Source organism: Frieseomelitta varia, unplaced genomic scaffold (assembly GCF_011392965.1).
Source record: "Frieseomelitta varia isolate USP_RPSP 00005682 unplaced genomic scaffold, Fvar_1.2 scaffold_167, whole genome shotgun sequence".
Classification (NCBI taxonomy): domain Eukaryota; kingdom Metazoa; phylum Arthropoda; class Insecta; order Hymenoptera; family Apidae; genus Frieseomelitta; species Frieseomelitta varia.
Window position 1 is genome coordinate 69,803 of NW_025109383.1, and position 18,057 is coordinate 87,859.

The window sequence follows — 18,057 nt, forward strand, 5'->3', positions numbered from 1 at the left end:
AAAAAAGAAGAAAGGAAGAATTTTTATGAAAGAAAATCATTATTGAATAGATTCACTGAAATGAACGAGGAATTCAGCAGAAGTGAGAAAATTGAATTTCAAAGCAACAGGCCGCCTCGAAAGAAATTATAATCTCGGTTGGTTCGAACGTTCCATTGAAGCCTATTTATTTACGTAGTCACATAAAAAAAAAAAAAAAAAGAAAAAAGGAAAAGATTGAAATAACAGAAAAAAGGCAGCTGCGGCTGAAAGCTTGTTTCCATGAAAATGGAAAGCTGTTTTAAAATCGCGCGCTGCATCAAAGTTCAATAGAATCGACTTCCTCTCAAATGGGATTTTACGCGCAAGGATAATTCAATTCAGAGATGAGACCAGATTAATTGTAGCGGTAATGAAAACGTACAGAGAGATTGGGAATGTAATTCGTGGGCCAGAAAGGTCACGCGATCCTTTTAATTTTTAAATAACACTGGAAACAGACTACTGTGTACTACTACTGGTTAACACTTTCAACTGCTCTTGTGCTGTTTAACTATATATATATTGCTTCTGTAGTAATAAAAATGTAACATATTTTTCGTCGAGAAATTGAGAAAAGAAATAAAACTTGTATTTGTTCTGTTACGATTAATGTAATTGCTGTGAAATATAAAGTAATTAGAAGACAAATCAGAAATGTACATATATTTTGAAATTGAAAATTCATGTATCTTCACATTTTTGAGCAGAAATTGTAAAAAGAATTTAAATTTATGTACATATACTTAGTCAAAAGGTTGAAAGTGTTTAAAAATTATTTTAATTTTACTTTACTTTACTTTATTAATTATATTACAACTAAATGTGTAATATACATTAAACGTAGATCATATTAGTATTTTGATTAGTCGTGAAGTTTTTTTTTTAAGTAAAATTTTATCTAAATGCACTAATTGGATTAAATAATCAAATTAATTAACAGAACTTTAATTTGTATATAAATTTTTAGATTTAATTCAGATGAAGAATTCAAACTAAAAGTGAAGCAGAAAATATCCACTTTAACTTCATAATTATTATAGTATTAAGTAATTTCACTATGTCAGAGAAATATGTATTTTTGTAATATTAAATATCTTGTAATATCTATGTATATATTTATTTCAAACTTGAATAATATAGTAATATAATCATAATATGATAGTTGAGTTTCGTTACAGTATTAATAAAATGTCAAAATGTTTTACATGACACATAATTAAAAACTTTTATAGATATTTTCGTCAGAATATACTTTCGTAGTTTAAATTAGATCTTTGCATAGCGACGTCTTTTAATCCCAATGACTGAAAGAAAATAGGTCAAATTTTATTTGAAATTAAATAAAAAATAATAATTTCAACTAGTTGTTATTAGATAGTTTCAAATAACACGTAGCTAGATAATATAATATTTAATTCAGCATATTTGAAATATATTATTCGTGTATATATAATATTTATAAAATTCGTCTTAGTGGTCCGCGATAATAAAAAATTATTTAAAGGTTTCAAAAGAAATTAGGAAATGCTATATATAAAGTAACTGCAATTAAATTTATTCCATTCTCTTCTCTTTTTATATATTTTCTTGCGATAATGAAACTCAATTATTAATAAACTTAAGTTTAAAAAGATATTGTTTCTTAAGGACGCGAAATTCCACTCTTCGTAAAATAATTAAAAGTAACTAACTCTCGCGTTTAACTTGTAAAACTTTACCACGGAAACTTTTAATAGAATACAACAATAAAATAGAAAGAAAATTATTTATCACTTTATATTTACTTCGTTATTTTTTTTTTTTTTATTATAAACTGCCACGATGCATTACGTTCTACTCATAAAATAACTTTTTAGTTTACGTAGAGATATTGTCTTAATAAATGTAGGTACACATCTAAAATAAATTATTTATTCAGAGATAAATTAGAAAAGTGTATACGTACAATTAAACGTAGAAATAAAAGATTCAATTACGTGACTTTACACAGTGACAATATAAAGTATTAATAAAACGTTAATATTTTCTTAAATCCTTCAAGAATGGCCTTCCTTCAATCATCTATTCACTGTTATTTGATTGTTAAACTCAAATAGGACCATTGAACTTTGAACTTTGAACTTCAACAACTTCTAAAGGTCTCTCACAAACACTTAAGTTAATTAAATGATATATACATGAAGTAAGAGGTTGCTCACTCAATTACTCAAATTACGTGTACGATTTTTGTTGAAATGAGAATTTTCAACATTCAAAGAATGTTTTATTTAATATTCGACGTGAATAAATATCGTAAATTATATATTAAATTTTATTATACTGTATTTGATATTATATGTTTAATGTTCAATAATTCATTTAATATAAGCATGCGTTTGAAGCAAAAATTTATAATTTTCCAATAAATCGTTGTTACATTCCAAAAAGTAATTGACATTTCTCGCGAGTGAAATCAATTTAAAAAAAGTCTTTTTTTCGTCATTCTTCTTTCACAATTTTTTTGTCCAACGACGTGAAGCTTACGTGAAAAACAAATGAAGCCAAACAGAGTTAACGGATATATCTTTTTCTATTGTCTTGAACAAAACATTAGAGGTATTAAACTGGAAATAATCGCTGGTATCGATCATCGCTTATATGCACGAATAAAGTTTCGTCACAATAGACTCGTGTATGCATCATTGGTCTCACTGAAACAAACCCTAATACCTCCGAACACAATTGATCATTTCAATGCGTTTGTGCAATATTCTCGTTCGAGTTACTTGCAAAATTCATTAGTTTACTGGATCGCCTGTAGGCGATTACAACAGATAATTTTAATTTATTTGCATATGTATGTACTATTACGGTATCCATTTATTCCGTCATTTATTGATCAATTCAATTCATTATTGTAGTCTTTTAGAAGAGTGAAAGGGCAAGTTTATACCACGCGACAAAAAAATATCACAACATAAATATTTCATATGTTTATAGTTAGTACGTAATAGATATGTCTGTGTTTGTGTATGAAGATTCTTATTATTACACTGTTGATTTTTATGCATTTTTTGCGAAATTCATAAACTGAATAATGATCAGAATGAACATATGAAAATATACAACTGTAATATTACTAAATATTGTATTATAAGTTATATTATAACGGTGTTATTATTATTATTATCATATTTAATAGATAATTAAATTTCTACTGAAGCTTGACTTTTATAATTATATTTATATTTATAAAAATATGAATTTGCATAAAAACCCGTTTGGTTATTAAGTATGTATAATACAATCTGTTATTACGAAAAGTTGAGAAAGAAAAAAATCCTGTTATTTAATGTATTAAAAATGAAGTGTATTAATTTCAAAGCATACGTTGGCAATTACGCAGAAATATTATTTTTATCGTTGCACTGATCATCAGTTACTCAGTTATATATTTAATTAACAAAATAGTTTGTTCAATCTTTTCCAACAATAAATCGTATGTACATAAGATTAATAAAGAGAAAGGTGAGCATTAAAATTGCATTTATTACGTACAAATTGCAGAAACATAAAATTTCTAGAGTGCTATCTTCTTGTCGCGAAGTATGTGAAAGCCCAACGAGTAATTAAACGTCACGTGCACACCTGCAAGAGCTGCGTAATTGTTTTCATTGCTTTCGCTCTTTATCAACGTTTATGACCGCGTTTTATCTCGTTTATCCAGCTAGTTGACCGCGTTCCGTGGGTCTGAATATTTGCACGTTCATCGGACATTCGATACAATTCGAACAGTTTCGTTTGAAATAAAAATGTGTGTTAGGACATCTATTTGTCTCGTACAAAAACGTGATAATTGATAAAGAAACGAGAAAGCAAGATAATACAGAAAAAGGAAGAAAACTCGGGATAGACAGAAAGAAATAAAAATTTGCAAAATAAAGAGTTAGAAAAAATAATGAGTAACCACGATTCCTTGGTTTAATTTCATAATTTTGAAATTTTAATGAATCATAAATAATGAATTGATTGAATGAATTAAGTGTGTTATAAATTTGAATGTATCTTCGAATAATAGTTCAGTTTCAATATGGAACTGTGTATTTCATGTTGTCAACACGAAATACAATGGATACACACTCACGCTCAAACATTTTGAACATGCTAAAATTTCAAAAGTACGAACCTAACCGAAACCTAACCCAAACCTTTTCAAGTAAATCAATGTCTTATTCGTAATATTTTTACAATACTGAAACTCTGATTAATTATAATTAAACTTAAATTTAGAGACGTAACATACATACGTATGTAGTCCCCTTAAATTTATTTCATTTGTCTTTCGTACAATTGAAATCATCTTTCATACAAATTAAAATTGAAATCGAAATATCTTTTAAATTGATCAATTTGTTACCTTTTTACACAGAGTAATCGAAAAATTTGACGTGCACAAAAAAGAAAAAAGAAAAAGAGAAGGTTTTCATTTAAAAAAATATTGCATATTAATTATTAAACTTGCGCAAGAAATATGATCAATAATGGTTTTAAAACCATTCATCTTTTTCCTATAACATTTTGTTTTCCATCTTAACCAAAATATAAATTACTATAATATATAATACGTTATAATACGTTATTGTACACTATATTATTATTATTATATTATTATTATTATATGTATTAGTATTATGAGTATAATATATATTGCTTATATATTATGTAATTATATAATTATATAATAATATATTCCGAAAATTTTGCATTTATTATATAAATACTTTGTCAAAGAAAATGTCAGAAAAAAACTACTGGTACTATACTATTGTAACATCATCAGTTCTGTTATTTTAATAAGATTATACGTTTCGTGTGCATTGTACAATTTAAAAAAATAAACCTACTGAATCGCATAGTATTATTGATGAACAAAAATTGTTCGTCTGTATCAAATTAAACACTCTACATTATTGTGAACCATATCCAGAAATTCTTCCCAATATTTCGCCAACATTGTAGCTTCTTCAGTGATCTGACAGTAACACTGAAACAGTTTCTGAAGCATCCTCAGAATCTTGAGGAACAATATCGGTGAAACGTTGGAAAAAATTTTCTTCCAGATACACGGCTCATATACGAAAGCCTAAAACAGTGTAAAACAAAGGTCGACGATCTTTTCGTTAGAATAAGTTAATAACTCTGAATAATCAGCTCATGAGAAGAGACTTCGTCTTAATTTTACTGGAGGGAAATTTGCGAGCTTAAAATTTATTTAACGCTTAACCGGTATTATTGGGCCAGCCTGGGAAAATACGATAACAAGTTAGAATTAAATTACTTCTAGTTAGTTTCCGAATTTTTAATTTAATTTTATTTTATCCCTAATACGGAATACAAAATAAAATCAAACACCTGACATAAATTGTTAAGATCATTTATAATCCAATTAATTTTATCCGGTACGTACTTGGGATCTTCAATTCTTAGGCATCTAAAAAAGTAAGGCCAAGAGTTTATTCAAATTCCTTTTTTCTCGTAAATTAATATATCAAAGATCGAAGTGAGAAAATGTTTGTACATTTTAGAAGAAAGTTTTTTTGTACAAAATTTTGAACAATTGGAATAAAAAAAATGGTAATTATTAAAACATGTACCAAAAATAACCTAACATTTGTTAGTAAATTGGAAATAGATAATGGAAATTTGACAAGAATAGTAATCAGCGTATTGACGCAAAGAAAATATGTTATTCGTGAGTATTAAGAATATTACTGTATGATAGTTTACTTACGTTTATTTACGATTTTTCAACGTGAAGTTTGAGTTTTTGTTAAAACTGAAATTTTTCTCGACGTGAAAAGTTTTCCAAATGAAATTTAGACTGATTTCAAACGTGAAAGCTCTGGAATAGTTTCCAAAAATTCTGGCAGAATTTTGAAACTAAAAAATCAAAATAAAAATAAAACGTTTTAAAAAGTCGGAAGAATAGTAACTAAATGTCGTGCAAAAGCAAAGTCGTAAAGTGATTTTATGTGTTTTAACTTTCAATTTTCGGAATGAAAACGTTTTCGATTTTTTCTCTATTGTGGGAAGAAAAAGGCCAGCATAAAATCATTCTCCTTTCTAGTTCTAGACTTACTCCTGGTTATAAAAATATTTATAAATATCTTTCATTGTGAAAAGCATAAAAAATTCGACAGACTTTCTAATTTAACAAAAATTGAAAATGAAAATATCCATTTGATATTCAGATTTATTTTATCACTGATTATCGACGTATTTGCATTTTTATGAATGTACGAACATGTAGAGTACATTTAAAAAGTATATTTTAAAAGTTTGCATTTTTATGAATATATCAACATGTAAAGTGTCTTTAAAAAGTATTATTCCTAAATGTGCATTTCGAGTATTATTATACGTTAATGACAAATTTGTTATTTTATTTCATTTTCCATACTATACCTTTTAAAGAGATTATTGTCTATCGAAAGATATTTCATTTTCATGTTTTGTTAAAATACTTCAAGAAACAGTGAAACAGATCATGAAATTAGAACTATACTTTTAAGTTTATTAAAATTATTACGAAATTAAGTGTATGATATGTATTGCATGTTACAAAGCACGAAATAATACCTTAACTGATAAAATAGATATATAATTTTAACACTAGAACTACCAAATCGATCAGAATGACCAATTTATAAGTTTTGTCAGATATTTTATAGATGTAGTTTTAGAGAATTTGAATTAGAGAATTTTACAGCGTAGTTTTAGAGAATTTGAATGATTTTTCATAAAACGTATAAATAAAAGTTTGTACACTTCATTATGATATAAAGCTTTTCCACTCCTTTTTTTTTTTACTTTAACATCGCTGATGGAAATTTTGTGCTTTAATCGTCGGTAGTTGTAGTGTTAAATCAATTAAATAATTAAGTACTTACATCTATGCCCTTTGTCCAAAGTTGGATCTCTTCTCAATTTCATTCTTCGCTTTGCGTTCATCCACGGCGCTGCAATGAACAATAAAATGAAATATAGATATTTATTTTTCAATCTTAGTTTAAAAATATATTGAAGAATCCACGAGAAAAATGTCAACTGTTATTGTAAAAATTTTGAATTCATCATCACTGGCTATATCACGTTGCAAATTAAAATTATCTGAGTTTTACATTTGTTATATATGAGAATATATGAATTATACATTGAGAAATGAATTTTCGTTCTCTTCAGAAACGCCAAAACTTGACATTTATAGAATTCGTTGATGATAACTGGAATAAATATTTACTCAACACATTCATCATCGATATCTTTATCGGAATTCTAAAATATAATCGCAAAATTTTGCAATTGAAAAAATTCGATTCTAAACGTATTAAATCATTTTTTATTGGAATAAATACAAAAAATTCTTTTTTTCTAAGACAATAATAAATGGGTTTATTTTTGTCACAAGAAACGTCGTCGTATTTAATTAATTATTGTTAGATCAGCTAAAACATCAAACTCTAATGTTGTCAGATACGAATTAAATGTAAATTAAACGAAATCTCGAAATTTAAATTACCATAAATAATCACGAGTATTACAATTTTACGAGTTTCAAATATAAATACTGTTGTAAATATAAATTAAACGAAATTTAAATCACCATAGGCAATCGCGAGTATTACAATTTTTTGTAAGGCTCAACATTATAAACACGTCATAAATCATTTGTAGAGCTGTAGAGAATCTCATAAATACAATTAGTTCCATACGAACAAATATTTCCAACGATAAATTCCGAAATTTCAATGAAATTCTGTTCTCGTGCGAAAAATTCAATAAAAGATATCCATTGAACAAAAATACATTAGTTTGTAAAAATACAGCGGATTTAACAGAACATTAATTCTTTTGGCAAGATAATTTTAAAAAATTATTTTCGTATCGATCAAATCGTTTTGTCTATGTATGTTGTAGAAAAAATAATGTTTCTCCTAACATTCCAACAGTCGAATCGTAACAAAAGAATCAGATCATTGACGGATGGAAGAAGATCACGCTAGTTTTCATTCTTACAACGCGTCTGCGTTATAAAAATGACTTCCGCTCGGTCTAGCATAAAAGTGATTTCGTTTATATCCCGAATTCTAGTGCTGATCAATGCTCATTCTTGCAGAAATTGATTTGATGTCTTCTAGTCTTTTTGCCAGTTCTTGATATTTTTCGGTGGAGGGGAGGAGAGAACCGCGAAACGGAAGTAAACATCAATCTACAAAAGAATTCTGTCTGATTCCGTCACGCGGAAAAGCTGATAAACCAAGTTCGAGGGAAATGAAATGACTGAAAATTATTTTATTATTCAAGCCAGTTTCAGTGGAAGGACTTCAATGAAGTCACTTCAATATTTATCTTCAAAATATGCTATATTTTTCTTACGAGAAGTTGAGTTATTCTGTTATACGTACAGTGATTGAATTAGGAGAATATTCGTTTATTTGTCGATATTTTTTATAGTATATTAACTGATATATTGTACAACATTTGGAAACTTCATTTGCCAACTGATCGAACTATCTAACTGGTTATATTGGTAAAATTTTTAATGATTTTGACAGTACATATAGAAATATTTAGTATAACTGTATATTTAGTAAAGATCATAAAAATATTTAAACAGTCACAATAAATTATTTGTATCAATATTCAGCGAAGCCAACTTTAAGTTAATGTTTAAATATGTACAGATAATTTTATAATCCATAATCTATTTGTTAGTTATAGCATAAATATATCAAATCTATATGTTCAGAAATGAATACATTCTTACATGCTCATTCAATATCTAACTTTTAGACTTTTAGTAATTTTAAGCACTCAAAAAATTAATACATAATTCAGATGGTTATACACAATATTGAAATTTTATTGAATATGTGTTTGCAATGAATGTCTTATAATTTATGTATTATATTATCAAATTTTTTCATTGTGTTGTTAATGAAACATTAAAGTATTTTATAAAACACACATAATACGTACATAAAGATTTTTTATTACAAGTATAAATGTATTGCCATTTTGCCATTTTTTTATAATTTTGGTCATTTTTTAGATATAGAGTATAGTATTTTTAACATTGTTGTTAATAACAATATACATCGCTAGAATTTTGAATAATATTTGTCACAGAAATCAATTATATTTATCATTTCTTCAAAAGTTCATATAGATATGCAATTTATAGTTTTAAATATGTGTTCGTAGCAGTGTCGAGCATTATTTAAATACAAAATTATTTATTCAAATGAAAGAAATAAATTACTAGTTAGTTAAACATATCTATGTGGATTAATTAAAATAATAAAATTTTTATTTGCCAATGCAATATTAATTGTTACTTCGTTAATTATTATTTATTACTTAAAGTAAAAATTTGTCAAACTTGTGAGTACGTATAATATATATCGTCATAAGCGAGAGTTTAAAACAAATGATCGTAATAATGGACAACTTAAAGAAAAGAAAATTAGTTAATCTTAAGAAGAAAAAATTGATATGAAATTGAAGGATGGTTATGTATAATAAAAGTTTAGTTTAATTATTGTACTTACAAATTTAACTATTTATCTTTTTTAGTATTGCATTAATCTAACATCAAGAGACAAGTCAAGTTGAAAAGAAGAAAGATGGATGAAAGTTAAACAATTTTTTCAAATATTTATCTTCACGAGACTTTTATAAAATTTATTATTTGTTGACCTGTATCGAAGTATCAGGAGATATTCCTGCCGTTAGCCAAAATTGAAGTTTTCGAGAAACTATCCCAGAAAAGCTTCTCATATCCTTTTTACGACAACCTTCGCAGGAATTTCTAAACTGATAAAATTTCATATCCCGCTAGATCCCGTTAGAAATTGCATCGAAAAATCAGCTTTATCTTCCCAGATAATCTTCATCTTACTTTATCTTTTGTACATTTTTTTTTTAATCTTCTTATTCGGACAACTTTATTCCGAATATATATAGATATTTCCATCGTTTTAAAAATATTTATATTACAACAATACTTTAATCTTTGGCATCAAGTTATTTATAACACTTTTTTTTTTTAAATTTTATGTCATTCGATTACTTTCGACGTATTGTGAACACAGGAAAATTAATTTTCTAATAATTTCACGAGCCTCTCTTACTTGAACCACTATTTTTCGAATATCTTAATCCTCAATCCTTCAGTCACTGTTTTTTTTTTATTTTATTTGGATTTTATTCCTTTCTTTCTTTTAGAAATTGGTAGTTTCGCCAATAAATATGCTGGATTTGAGTAGGTATGAATTTTGAAAAGGACAAATTTTTAAATTGTAATTTGTTATAAAAATAATATTTCTATTGTTATAACTACATATCTACTAATATAAAGAAGATCAGAAACATTTGATAAGACGTATGTATGTGTCCCACCAAGGATCAACATTCGAGTTATATTACTACAAATGAAACGTTTACGTAACAGAACAGATTTGATAATATAATATTCGAGTAATAAGATATTTGAAAAATAGAGAGTCACATAAGGGAGACTGTATTATGTTTACAAAACGTAATCTTACAGACTACAGAAAGCAAGAAAGTTTCAATATTCTCGTGCTTTCTTCCAACGACTCGCAAATGTTCAATTTGCCTGTATTTTTCAGTGTTACGTGAAATTAATGACACACGTTAAAATGATGTAAGTTTATATAAAGTGGTACTTGGCTGGGATAAGTATCAGGCTAGGATATAAAGGGTTGAAGAAAAAGAAAATCCTTTTCGTACTTTATACGGTCGTAATCTCTCTTACAATGTATTTTACTTAACGAAAAGATGTTATTTCTCAAATCTACGAAAAATTATAATATTATTTTTATTATTTCCTGGATTATAGTTCTCCAATAAATGTTTCATTTATTCCAGTCATTGTAATGTATTATGAAAAGTATTATGAGAATTTCACAGAATGGAAAACCTTAAAGAAATAACCAAATTTATTAAAATTGCGAAAGTTAGAGAGAAAAGGACAAAGGAGGTTTAAAAAATTAGACATTGAAATTTGTTCAATGTTACGATTACAATACCATTCATTGACAAATACTTTCTTCATATTTTTAAGTCAAATACAGGATGTTACCTGTAACGCGACGCACGATTTTACAGACATCTGACAAAAAAAAGTTTAGAACAAAAATTGAAAGGTACAGGGTGTGCAATAGGTGTCAATAAAAAAATTTCGAAAACTGTTTGTTTTTATAGCTTAATCAAAGTCACTTTGGATTAAACAAATAGAAACACATAATTTTCTTTCCATCGTATTGTCAAGAACATCGAGGTAAATTCAAAACATATATTACATGATATTTTTATTAACATTTTACTTCATTTACAATAGTGGAAATGTGAAACATTTAGCTTCTCGTCGTATTTGATTCTAAGACAGTGTAAAACATAGTTGACCTCAGATTACTGAATATAAACATAGGACTAGAATTTATTTGCAGTTGTCATGGCAGTTCCTTCGTTTTATATTTCCAATATTTGATGCAAATTAATCGCTTACAACAGTGTATTCTTCTTTTTCTAATTTCGAGAGAGTTGAAATGCTGTTTGGCGAATTTTTGGCGAATGCAAGAGAAATTCTCGAGAAGCTACTGAAATATACAGAGATAGATTTCGAGAACGAAAGTAGCCTTCTGAAGCAACGATTTCCACTGCAGTAAATGGAATAACATGTTAATAAAAGTATTATGTAATATATGGTTTGAATTTGTCCCGATGTTCTCTACAATACGGTGGAAAAAAAATTATATGTTCCTATTTGTTTAATCCAAAGTGATCGTGATTTAGCTATGAAAACAAACAGTTTTCGAAATTCTTTTTATTGACACCCACTGTAAACTTTTCAACTTTTGTTCTAAACTCTTTTTTGTCAGACTGTAAGTGGGTGAAAAATCGTGCATCGCATACACAGGTAACACCCTGTATATGAACAACATTATCGTGAAATAATTTCACATTTTAATGTATGTATATACAATGTAAAATAAAAATCTACATTTAATCAAGTTTCAAAGTTAACTACGTTGAAAAAATTGAATCAACTGAACGAAATTCTACAGTTTTAATTAACTAATTGAAAAACACCGCTCTGTCCGGTGAAAATCGCGAATTTCTCTGTTGAGGTAATTTATAAAATTTCCCTCCTCATTATGGCAGGGGGAGAAAAATCATTGAAACTGGACTAAATAAATTTATTCCCGAACGCGGTGGAAAACCGTAAAAAAGTAATATCGTAAAGCAAACATTATTACGTTTTATCTTGAAGTTTTTCTCAGAATTTCTTTCGATCGTTATCACTCGACGATTTTACGATTTTTTACACCTCATTAGCTCGATACGCTGCGCGCAGAGTTTTTCTCTACCTCTCCTCTTACTCTACATTCATAAATTCATGCGCGCGGAAGAAACGCGCCGCGTCCTTTTCAAGTTTTACTCACTTATTAAACGGTTTTTGCAAATGTCACTCCCGCTCTCCCACAAAGCGGTTTTCTATTCTAACGAATGAGCTTAATTCGGTAGCATTCTACTTTTTCACGTCACATGAACAGACAAGGACATTTTTACCGAACTTGCTTTTGGGAAAGTTTGCATTTGCATTGTCCGTCAAATTGAATTTCCGATTTCTAATTAAAAGAATTTAATTACCAGCACGGGGAAAAATCCTTTTGAACGGAGTATTATACTGGGAAATTTGTTTGGATTAACGTTCTCTATTTCCTACCTTTGCCGTAAATAAAGATTCATTCACGTCGAAACATAATTAAACTTAGCAAACTATTCTTCAATTCTTATAATTTTGTAATCGTTAATTCCATCCATTATTTATTTATTTCATGATTCTTTAAAGTGATGATACTGTAGAGATTAAATATAAATAACATTGATTTAATAATAATGCTGACGATGGAACAATAGATAATTAAACAGATTAACAATTAATATACGCGGTCACGACTCAAATGAACTCTTTTTTAACAGCTCAATCAACTCTTTTTTACAACTCAATCGATGCTTTCTCACAACTCAAGTCGATTCTCTTCTTTGATTCTCTCCTTTTTCAAAAAAAGGCCTCTAACCGTCGCGCTTCTCACATTCATACTTTCTTTCTCTTTCACGCATTTTTTCACAATACAAATGCTGCACTAAAAATATAATAACTACAATTACAGGTTATCACTTAACAACGACCTACGATACCACAATACTTTTTAAACTCTGTATGTTGAAAGTCAGTAAGATGTTTATTCTCATTTGTTCATCCCACAGATCCTGGATTGAATTATGATCTTTCAGGATTCTGAACAGGTTTTGAGTAAAATTGAAGGGTGAAATTTAATTACAATTTTCATATTAACTACTAAAGTACATGCGTAGTGGTGGTTACTTCTAAAGTACTATGCATTATTGTTTATTATTACTGCCAGTGACTCACGTTTCTTGTAAAAACGATTGAGAGAATTTCAACTTTCAAAAGTGTATTGTGAAAAGAAAAATTGAAATAAAAAGCAAAGAGCTGAAACTGGAAAAGATACGCTTTGCAATGAAACTATTATTATAATACTCAAACTATTAATGTGTATATGTTTACAATACTAATGTGTGTGTTCACAATTCTACAATATGTACATAAAATGTTAGTGAAATTGACGAAATCGCGATTAGACTATTTAACTCTGCTAAAGACTTGTGAGATCTCGAGAATTATAATTCATCCATATCTCAAGATATAACCTAAACAAAAATTGGAACTTAATCTTCATTTTAAAAGTAATGAGTATCGTATTAAGTTTGAGATAATGCAGGAAATCACAAAGTAATAATTAGAACAAAAATGTAAGTTTAGTGAGAGAAGAAGGAAGAAAACAACTTGCACGGACAAGAATAATCAACGCGAAAAATTACGAACATCGAAACGAATTCAGTGCGAAATAGCTTCGTCGGGAAGAGGATATAGAGAAAGAGAAACTTTATTATCGCGTTATCCGCTTTTCTAATTACATCCACGAATCGCTCTTTCGTTCCAATAAGAAACTTCGTTGACCCAGATTCGAAATTTGAATATTCGATTACATCCTATTGAACCTTACTGTTTAACAATCTCCGATAACATCAATATTAGTGTTACACCCTTGATTTCCATCTTCATAATCACCTTAAGTAGCAAGACTCTTGCGAAAGATTTTCGAAGCAGTAGTTTCCTTCGTCTGAACATTGTTCGAAAACAAGATTTATCTGCCATACGATCGTGGCTTTGACTCTGCTTTATATTTCTGTAACTCCCATTTTAATAAACAGACAGGAAATTTCTTAACACAAAGTTGAAACGAGAAGTTACACACGTTATTAACAGGAAACAAAATAAAAACAGCTAACAGGAAATAAAATGAAAGAGTGTTAAAATAAAGAATTAATTAAATGATGAATAAAAATGAAATAGAAAATTTTAAAATTCCTACAAATTAATTTAAAAATTGATGATAAAATGAAACAATTAGAATTACGTTATAAAGGAAAGAAGAAATTTAAATACTCGATTGTGCCTTGATTCTGCTTTCATACCCTGTTTTATCCTTCCATTTAACGATCTCATAATAATAAAATATTAGGAAATAGAAACAGGAAATAAAATAAAAAAAAAGTGTTAAAATAGAAAATCAATTAAATGACGAATAAAAATGAAGTAAAAAGTTTTAAAATTCCTACAAATTAATTTAAAAATTGATGATAAAATGAAACAGTCAGAAAAGACAGATACTTCGATTGTTGCAACATACGTTATAAAGGAAAGAAGAAATTTAAATACTCGATTGTGCCTTGATCCTGCTTTCATACTATGTTTTATCCTCCTATTTAACGACCTCTCATAATATTAATATTAATATCAAGGGAACGTTACAACTTTGATTTCCTCTGCGTCAAGTAGCAAAATGTTAAGTAGCAAGATTCTCGCGAAAGATCTCCTCCAAGCAGCGAGATAAATGTCGAAGTTATTGTTAGCTGATAACGCGCCTCGGGCAGAGTGAAGAGAGCAATAAGAGTCTCGTGACACAGCTTCCGGATAATAGAGCAAGCAGTTTAATGAGAGATTCTACTGAGAGATACTTACTCATGTCATTGTCTGCATGATGGATAACGATCTTGATACTTTCTCCATCGACGAGGCTTCCTTGTCGCGCTAACTCACGATCTTCGGCTGCAACCCTATTCACTGCCGATGGGGGAGCCACTTTCGTCGCACCTGAAGAACTCGCAGACGCCAACACCTTTATCGCGTTTATATCCGGTCTGAAATCAAAGTGTCACAAGTCGATTTTTACAGAGAGATGCGGAAACATTGATGAACGGGCGAAAGATGAACGAGAAGAACTAATCATGCCTCTATTATACGTGTACGGTGGCTCAGGAAAATATATGAATTGTTACAGAAGCCTATAGAATACCTATAGAAGAATTTCCGTACGTATGTTATATACGTTGTACGAAACATTTCGAAATTTAATTATTAACGCTGCGATGAGACACGACTGTCATGGTTATGAAATTTGAGATCGTATTAAAAGATGTATGTATGTAACATCTGATGAAAAATTAGTAGATGTACAGTATGAATAATATATTACATGTGATAATTATTACGTACTACTGTATATATACATAATAAATATTATGCATTATTGTGTAATATTTGTATGGTATAATTTTTATGCAATAATTCTACATAACATCTAATTACAATTATGATATGCAGTCGTGTCTTATTAGAATAAGAAATTTCACAATATTTTTGATTAACTTAATTTTGTTTTAAAATAAAATATTTTGTACATCAAACATAATATGTTCCTAGTTGGATTTTGTATTATTATCGTGATATTATTTATTACATTGTTGAACAGCAAATAATAATCAAAAATAATACCAAATAAGCAAATAATTAAAAATTAAATGCCATATTGGAGAAGAATTATATTCTAAATATATATAATTTAATATTTAGAATATTTATAAGAGATATTGTATAATACTAGGATATTTTTGAAAAAAATCAAAAAATATACGCGTTTACAATATTACAATAATAATATATTTTCACACTATATACCGCGTCGCTGTTTGTTTCTGTCGCACAGAATTATTAATGCGTGAATCATAATGTACGACCTCAGTTTTACTATAATCCGCGAATTGCGTCACATTAGTCACATAGTCGAATCGGAACATAATGCAGAACGTTACTAAATTTCGTTTCGTTTCGCCTCGGTTTCGATAATTAATCGCGTGTAGCACAAATCGATCACTTTGGGTAAATTGAAACGATTCGAAATTACGAGAACAATCATGATTTGCACGAGAAGTGCGTTGGCTTCCATCTCTTTGAACTGAGTTTAATTGCACGTGTCGATGGAAAGATAAACAATTTTGATACTTATTTATGGGATAGAATATACGATATACTTTCTTTCAACAACAATCGCGTTATTGAATCGCGTTGACTTTTTTTTTTTTTTCTTAAACATTGCGAAAAAGAAAAGAAATCTGAAACTGTAACGAGTTCCATCCCATCGTCGGAACAAACGCAAATTCGTAATATTACAAACCAATTAACTTCAGGTTAGAGCATACGGGTCTAACGAACTGAATTGAATGAAAACGGAGCCAACATCGTTCTCGACTAGTCGAGATACAGCAACAAATTCCGTTCCCCTGAATTTCCGCGTACCAAAACTCAGCCGTAATTGCAATCGTATCCTCTTACAATTCTGCCTCGCTTAGCAACGCCATCATCGTCCGTTCGAATTAGCATAGAGAAAACATATCGATTTATGTGGACAATTTGTTCATCCCTCTCTTATTTCTCAGAGATCCTAATTGAATCGGCGAATTTGAGAGCATTACACGTTTTGGAAAATATGCGTTTTGAGATATACTTGAAAGGATAACTTTTTAGTCTTTACAGTACTGTTCTAATTCAAGTGCAATCGTGTGATGAACAGATGAATATTCGTACTTGCGTGTACTATCTGCGATTAAATTTTATCGTGAGTCGTTTTTGTGGAAAAATACAGAAGAATGAACATATTACAGGGGAAGTTTAGTGCTCGAATAGTGAAATTAAAATGTCCTGTTGCTTCGTTACAAAGTTACAACAAAAATATGAAATTCGAAATACAAATTAATATTAATAATGTTCTCTTAGTTTAATACGAGACAAGTTATGGTATGTACTACGTAAAGCATATTTACTATCTTTGTGCATAACTATACTACTCTTACTGTAATTTTGGAAGCAGAAATTTACAATGTAAAAATATCTAAGCGAGACGAATTAATTCTTTACACGCCACTAGGTTGATATTAATCTGATATTAAATATTATTACATTGATATTAAATCTGCATTGATAAATGTTCTATCTGTGAGTATATTCTAAGAAATAAAAGAGATACTCTAAAAACATTTGCTCGAATAATATTATAGCTATATGTATTATATGTATTATAGTTATAATAATAATATTTTATATATCTACACCTAAAATCTATTCTTTACACATGACTATTCTACCAGAAATTTCTCCTTTAAATTTTTAAAATTTTTTTAACGAAGCGTTTATGGACTTTCCTCTACGTGACATTTTAGTTTCATTATTTGAAGACTAAACTTCTGGATATTGTGTAATACGTTCATTTTAAATCATTTTAAATCAGTTCTCTTGGTTATTATTAAAATCCGCTGTTGTAACGAATTAAAAACATTATAAAATACCTGCAAGTGCAAACATTACAATAAAATTTATATGATTTCTTAATTTTCATGATTCGATTATCGCTTCTAATATTGAAGTACATGTTTGAATGAAGATTTTCGAAACAGGTATTTGACTATAAAAATGGAATTGCGAGTGTTGAATGAACTGTAATGTTATATGAATAACATTTGAAGGTTACAGAGTGAACTTTCGAT

The 18,057-nt window shown here is 28.4% G+C and overlaps 1 protein-coding gene across 4 annotated transcripts in view; it reads right to left on the bottom strand.

Moving 5' to 3' along the window:
- Positions 1-18,057, bottom strand: part of LOC122538556 (regulating synaptic membrane exocytosis protein 1) — a 289,590-nt gene that overhangs the window by 63,542 nt on the left and 207,991 nt on the right. For all 4 annotated transcript variants that reach the window (XR_006308875.1, XM_043672749.1, XM_043672748.1 and 1 more), the window contains exons 10-11: positions 15,200-15,378; positions 6,951-7,019 (exon numbers count right to left, since the gene is read on the bottom strand). Coding sequence is in view for 3 of the 4 variants with exons in the window: in XM_043672749.1 (XP_043528684.1) it covers positions 6,951-7,019; positions 15,200-15,378 (248 nt within the window). In the remaining variant the exon portion in view is untranslated. The remainder of the gene's footprint in view (positions 1-6,950; positions 7,020-15,199; positions 15,379-18,057) is intronic.